The 7367-nt window shown below is 35.0% G+C and overlaps 1 protein-coding gene across 2 annotated transcripts; it reads left to right on the top strand.

The window, feature by feature from the left end:
- Positions 1 to 4846: 4846 nt before the first annotated feature.
- Positions 4847 to 6693, top strand: LOC148031221 (uncharacterized). 2 transcript variants are annotated; one of them, XM_087685698.1, is made up of 4 exons: positions 4847 to 4924; positions 5024 to 5307; positions 5479 to 5631; positions 5725 to 6693. In XM_087685698.1, exons 1-3 carry the CDS (start codon positions 4868 to 4870, stop codon positions 5528 to 5530), a joined length of 393 nt encoding a protein of 130 aa, XP_087541824.1. In that variant the 5' UTR covers positions 4847 to 4867; the 3' UTR covers positions 5531 to 5631; positions 5725 to 6693. The 2 variants fall into 2 exon arrangements, with proteins under 2 accessions (XP_087541824.1, XP_087541823.1); XM_087685697.1 differs by having other exon boundaries at positions 5024 to 5370.
- Positions 6694 to 7367: the final 674 nt, after the last annotated feature.

Below are 7367 nucleotides of genomic sequence, written 5' to 3'. Positions count from 1 at the left end.
TAATTGCAGGAGGGACTAGAATTGTTGTATCACAATAATACATGGATGGTTGATAAGGAAAAGGAGGAGAGAAATATTACCCTCTGAAGAATTATGTGATTTTCCAAAAGACATGTCTTTATAGACTATATACATTCTTATAAATGTAAGTATTTTTTATAACATTTATTTTATTAGATCAATCCAAGTTTCATATATCTCTAAAACTAATCTTTACCATTTTGTGAATGATTACTATCTTAAATATTATATTTATTTAACTTGTATGTATTTTTTTTCCGGTTATATTTTACGATAGCCTCTAATGAGATCATGGATGTAGATACACCAATATATGAGCAGATATTTTTTCCTCCACCATCAAAAAATCGCAATCCTAATAAGAAATATGGAAGAAAATATCTCATAGCATATTGTCGTAGTACACAAACCCAAATTTATTGTGCAAATCAAGCTACTGTAAGACGCTGGGTGAAATATGTGGAAGAAAAGTATAAAGATCTGCGACATAAGCTTGACTTGCAACAAGAGATAAAAGATTACATTGATTCTAAGCATCATGAGATTAAGCCACTTGAGTTTCTAGGGGCAACTTATATTTGGAGAAAAGAAGACATCTACCTATATTTCCTTCGAAATATGCAAACAAATAGAAAATTCAAGAAACAAAATATGAGACACCTATCAGAGATCTCCTCTATATGGTACACTCTTTTACATGTATTAGAACTTACTTTACTTTTTATGCTCCTTAGAATTCAATGTCTTTTATAGAAATCAACTACTTCTATAGTTGGAGAAGATGCTAAAGATGATCAAGAAGTTCAACAGGTTTATTTCAAAAAATTTATTTCCATTTTAGAGTGATGTTTTTAAAATTATGATTTGGTTTACATAATTGTACTGACATAAATTGCACTTTTTTGTTATATTAAAAAAAAAACATTGCAGCAATCCCAAGCTTTTAACAATGAAGAAAATGAGGGTTTGGATCATAATGCATGTGGCACAATAGAGGTTTGTCAATAAAACTATGATGCACCTCATTCATCATTACTTTTTGGAATATTTATGTTTTTTATTTGATTACTGAGTTTTCTTTCAAACAAGATGGAGATAGAAGATGTTTATCGTCCAAAACTACCGTCACATACACAAGATGATTCAAATCACAAAAAAAATTATGAGAATTTTGATTCGGTGAGCATGATATTCATAATTATTTTTAATAAAAGCTTTGGATAATTTTATTAACATGTTTCATTTTCTTTTAAGAATGACATGCTCAAGAATTATAAATCATTTACCAACCTTCTTGTACATGCTACACAGGTTAGTTATCTTCAATGCTTTGTAAAAATTAAATATTAATATATATCATATTATAATTTAATAATATTATTTTTAAAAAATTAAAGATTGAGGGGAACACTATGTTGGCAAATAATGTTATAGTTCTAAATCGAAAAAGCAAACAAATCCCAAAGGTACTAAGATATTTCTCATTCTTTTTATCTCTATAGTTTGTATTAAATATTATCTTTGTTTAATCAATTTATTTTTATCTTATAGTGGAGTGAAAAGATGAAAGATAACATGAAGGAAATGAAGAAAAAAGCTTCAAGGGATATAGAGAATCATAATAAATCCAAGGTATTTTGAGTGTATCTTAAGATAAATATGGATGTCTTTATTTTGGTAATTTAACCCTTTTATGATGCTTAATAGGGGATTGAAAACTCCAATGTGTGGCTAGCTAGGAGCCATGCTAAGACACTTGATAAATGTCAATCCTCTCAGGTTATATGTGTTGTGTTTATTTAGTATATGTGTGTATTGCTAAATATGTAAATATAAATTGTCTTTACTAAAATCATTTTTTTGGAATTGTAGAGTATGTTGAGTGAGGGGGATGAAGAAATGATCTTGTTAAAATACTTGGATATTGCTACGATGGATGAGCTATATACATCATTAAAATCCACTTTTAACATCATTAAGAGAGATCCCACTTTCACTACAAATCGTATAGAGCATAATGTGGATGCCATGAGAAAGGCTATAGTACAATGACTGGTGGTTCAAAAAAGAGTTATAATCAAAGATACAGTCATTGGAAGTTTAAGCCTAGATGATGTTAATGTAGTAGAATAGGGACAATTTGGATTTCACATTATAATATGCCACTCTTGTTTGTGGGCATTGGCAAAAAATCTATTATTCGCTTTAACTTTATCAAAATCACTTTTTAATTAAAGTATTCTTCTATTATTATTTATATCAAAGATATAAAAATGTCATTCTATGAGATTTTGTTATAGTTGTATGATAAAGTTACTACATAGATGTTATATGTTATAATTTCTTATATGGTAACTTTTTCGATGAAGTTACTATATAGATTATTTCTATTTATGAAGTTACTATATAGTAACTTTTTTAGAAAGTTACTATATAGATAGTTATAATAATAAACTTCCTATATAATAAGCTAACCAAAAAAAGCTTTCTATATAGTAAATTAACTAGAAAAATCTTTCTATATTGGAAACTATCTTTCTAGATTGGCAATCTAGTAAAGTTTGATTTTTCCTATATTAGACTCTTTCTAGTTATGTGGAAATCTAACTAGCAAATTCTCTTTTTTTTCCTATATAGTAAGTGGTTTAGAGTTTCTTATGACAGTATTGGGAGTACATAATGTGAGGGGTCCCACAATTTATGATTACTCGTTATCGTGGTCTAGAGGCCAATATCATGCTCTTTTTCGTTTTGGACAGTAGCATTGCGAATGCTAGCTGGTTTCTTGTTGTAGATGGAGGGAGATGGATATTGTCCCACTGCAACTTTTAGGTTTGCCATTATCGATGAATTTCTATTGCACATCTACTATTATGTTTCCTTCCAGCTGTTCCTCCTAAAGTCCGTTCTCCATCATTGTGGCATGGGCTGTGTTTACCTTGGTGGCCTAGGCTCCTTTACCTTGACGCTACTAGTCATAGCATATCTGTGTTGTGTGAATGCATCTTCATGCCTTGAGAATCGTATGGACACATGTAACCTTTCATATCATGCACACTAGAAGTTACATAAAGATGTAACCAATGTAACCATCTATCTCAGTCATCTCTCTTTTATTCATGGCTGTGTTAAATTCTCTCTGTCCTCCAGGGAGCTCTGATTCCCACATGGTATCAGAGCAGGCCGACCCTGTGGCACACCTTGATGATGAAGATGACGTCATCTCCACTTTCCTTTCTACCATTTATCATGGCGATGATGATGTCCCTAATTGTGGCATTCGTGCTGCTGTGGTTGTTGATGCGTTCACTATTGCTACTTGTGCTTTCAAATCTCATATTGTTATTACCACTTTTGATGGGGGAGCGCCCGATCCTGACGCTGCTGATGATGCTCGTTAGAAATGCTTCATGTTGAAGATCCATATTGTTGTGGCTTGTGCTGGTGTTCGCGCATCCAAACTCCATGACAATGACCATGAAGTTGCCCGCTGATGCTATTCTTGATGAAGATGTGCCTGATTGTGGTGTTGCCTATGATGCTATTCGAATGGCCAATTGCATGAAGGAAGTAGATAAGCTGCCTCATTCCGCTGAAAATCGGGATCATAATCCAATAGCCCATCATGTGGAAGGATAATATATTTTTATGGCCATGCATGCCTCTAATCAAGATTCTCCATGCAACGTCCATGCCAATTTCCCACCTGTTGCTGCTATTGTTGTTTAACATCATGTTGGGAGGAGAGTGTTGTTCATTACTCAACCGAAAGAGGTAACATTCAGTCATGTAAATCCTACCATCAACACTAATATTTGGAGCATTCCTCAAAAGCTTGTAGACAAAGTATTTCCTACACCATGGGCAAATTTCTGGGAATTACTTAGCCAAGACGATGGCCTTGATGGTTTCTGTCATGTTATTTCTCAATTATCAAAGCTTGTGGAAGGAGTCGTTCCTGCAGCAGTAAAAGAGGTCACTCCTCTTACAAAAGAAAATTCAAAGCGTTCAATTCCCTCTTCTTCTTTGGAAACTTTAAAGGGTTCAATCCTTTCTCTACAAATAACAAAGTCAAAGGGTTCTCTCCCCTTAGTGCACACTTCTTGGGCAAGTGACACACAACCAATTTGGCATGCATTGGTGCATCATCACATGGATTCAGTTGGTTCTTGTGAGGTCATGATTTCAAATTCAGTTCTCTCTTTGGATTCTAATCGTGCGAATCGCGAGGTTTTTCTAAGTTTAGCGCAAAGGGAGCATCGACAGTATGATCCCATTTCAACAATTATTCAATACCTTGCCATGATTCTTATTTTCAGTGATGGACAGGTACTTTTCATTATCAATATCATGAAAATTCTTCCCTTCCACTTGAGGGGGGAAGTATTGAATGCAGCTCAAATAGAACAAGTTAAAGTGAAGAATTTTATTGGAGTATATTGGAATGTTAACAATGCAGGTCATGAACCACAAGTGGAAGCGAAAGTGAAGAAAATATATTCTCTTTATATCTACTTCTTTAACCAATTCCAATTTGATCCAGGATGATACTTGTGACTTCTCCTTCTTGACACTTCTCCTTCTTGGCAAGAAAAAAAAAAGAGAGCACAATGTAAATCCCATATAGACACAAGATCAATGCATTATAATAAAATCATCATGTCTTCTCTCAGCATTCAGTTGAGGGGGGATGTTGGTGTGAATGCATCTTCATGCCTCGAGAATCGTATGGGCACATGTAACATTTCATATCATGCACCAGTAGAAGTTATATAAAGATGTAACCAATGCAATTAAAAAAATCATCTCTCTTTCGCTATCTATCTCTGTCATCTCTCTTTTATTCATGGCAATGTTAAATTCTCTCCGTCCTCCAAGGAGCTCTACTTCCCACAATATGGAGGTATAGATTACAATCTAGGCCCTCTGTTGTCTGAAGTACGTAATATTTTGGAAGTCGTCGTTGTAATTGTGTGCCAGTGTGGCATGCGTGCGTATGCAGCACAACCAAGTCTCACTGGATGAGCACGCAGACATGAACTCGGATGACAACAACAACAACGATGACAATGACAAGGGCATCAAAATTGGTAACAAGGGAGGATGTCATTCTCAGTGGTCGGAGGAGTTTGGAAGTAATACGACGATGACGACAACGACGACGATGACTGCCTTCGAACAGAGATTTTATATCTCTCTGACGCCAGAGAGAAAGTGGAAGCTCTTCTCAAATTTTGGAAGGATGATCGGCGGGCTGGTACTCAGCCTGTATTGGCTGGCCTTTTGGTTGGTTTTTTATACACATACAGATTCCACGTCGACTGTACAAAATCTAAAGTTGTCCTGTAGGTATGACTATAATCAGAATAAGTATTGATCATGGTAAGGAGATCGAAAATTATGAGAACACTATCCAATATCGTTCAATAAACTGTTAATTTTTGTGCCTTGTTATAGGATGCTGAGAATGGTCGCCAAGGAGGCGTTTTCTTCAAGGACTCAGACGTAGATCAGTTGTAAGCTAATCATGCTTGCCAACTCTGCATTGAGGACCCCATCAATCCCCAGAATAACGTTGGACGGAGCTCGTACAAGATGAAGCAAGTACAAGTACGTCTCCTTGATCGATGTAACTTATCTCTATTTTAGGGTTTATTAGTATATGGACGACGGTTTTGACAGCGTATGATGCCTGTTTTGTAGACCTTATTTCAGCAATTGTATTGTCGATTCTCAAGGCTTGATAGGTCGAGAGACACGTTGGTCACCAAATGCTACATGCATAATACCTACTAGGACGTGGAAGTAATGCAACAGTTATCAATGATGTCTTTACTGTTCGCTTCATTTGATGATGTTCCCAGCTTCTAAGATGACGGGTCGGTAGTGAACCGAAACTTTTAAGAATGAACTTCTCAATCTCACAAAGCATGTACAAAATAAAATTCCCAATGTTAGACTCATTTAAGTTTTTTTTAATGCCACCCTGCCCATTCCTAGCAACCTTATTGTAAAAGCTCATCCCATCTCCATTCTAAAAGTTTCCATATCCTTAAGTCCCTCCAAAGTAACATGGCTTTCACTAGGTGTAGCATTGCAATTAGCTCTTTCATGAGCCTAGTAATGCTTCACTAGAGGCGTGGCATTGCAATTGGCTCCTTCATGCTCCACCTCTCTCTTTCTTCACAAAAAGTGCCTTGGGATATCCAATTCAGCATCACACAATATGCTAGGTGAACACATTTCCCTAGAAGGTTGCATTGTGACACTTGTTCTCATGCATTGCAATCGTATTAGTGATATCAACTAACTTTGTTAGAGCTAGATTAAACATGTAGAGAGATAAGCATGCTATGGAAGGCATATTTTGCATACTATCAGCTATGATCTACCATACATAGAGCTAGTTCTATATAACACGGAAGTTTCTTGGAATGACTAGAAAGAGAAGGTCACTTTATCACTTCACCATCCTAAGCTATCTTGCTCTTGATCCAACATGAGAATGTATCAGAGTCAAAACCTCACTCTCATTCTTACACTAGTAACTTTTTTGTTGCTACCAATCTTCTTCTTGCATCTTTAATGTCCTTGAGAATGTCCTACTCTATTTTTGACAATTGGACCTCCATTTTATTTATACAAACTCAATGTCTTCAAATAACATTGGATATCCATTTTATTGATATGAACTCAATATCTTCAAATAATATGTATTTCTACTCTGCTTGACCATTCATGTTCTTTTTATTTATAGGAATGCAAGATCTTCAAATAACATGTTGTTCTACATTCCACTTTTGTGAAAGCTACCACCTTTCCCACATTGATAGGTTTGATGAAATATAACAAATTTCATGTTTTGGAAGGATTCCTTGACACTGTATGTGACTTTGACTATTTAGGTATGGTTCTTTCATAAGACACATATGGGACCATCTTTCTTCATGTACAATCCTCAATGGTTAATGGATATGCTTTATAGGTGATCATAACATTTTACGATCTAAAGTATAACATTTTAATAACACAATTCTTGACATTAAATACTCAAACAATAATTGAGCATTACATGACACACATTGTGAACTTTACAAGAAAGTAATATTCTAGAGGTAATAAATAATTAAATGAAACAACAAAAGTAAAGTGGCTTCTAAAACTAACATCTTATTTTCATCCTATTTCACATTGGTACTAATTATGAAAGCCTCATATCCCCCTAAAGGAGAAATGTCAACCACATACACACCACATCTATTTTAGCCTCAATGGGAGTCCTAGGGTGAACTTTCACATATACATCTAGTAAAGTCACCACTCTATGCATGAACGACATCCAACAT

The sequence above is a fragment of the Lygodium microphyllum genome, chromosome 9 (genome assembly GCF_053477565.2).
Source record: "Lygodium microphyllum isolate KBCC chromosome 9, Lygodium_microphyllum_v1.1.10, whole genome shotgun sequence".
Taxonomy (NCBI): domain Eukaryota; kingdom Viridiplantae; phylum Streptophyta; class Polypodiopsida; order Schizaeales; family Lygodiaceae; genus Lygodium; species Lygodium microphyllum.
This window is presented reverse-complemented; position numbering and strand designations above follow the sequence as displayed.

Excerpts from the sequence above, each read along its gene's own strand:
- LOC148031221 (XM_087685697.1), top strand. The coding sequence starts at position 4,868 with ATGGCAATGTTAAATTCTCTCCGTCCTCCAAGGAGCTCTACTTCCCAC. Across the intron at positions 4,925-5,023 it reads CTACTTCCCACAATATGGAG|CACAACCAAGTCTCACTGGA; the intron begins GTATAGATTACA and ends GTGCGTATGCAG. Across the intron at positions 5,371-5,478 it reads AATCTAAAGTTGTCCTGTAG|GATGCTGAGAATGGTCGCCA; the intron begins GTATGACTATAA and ends GCCTTGTTATAG.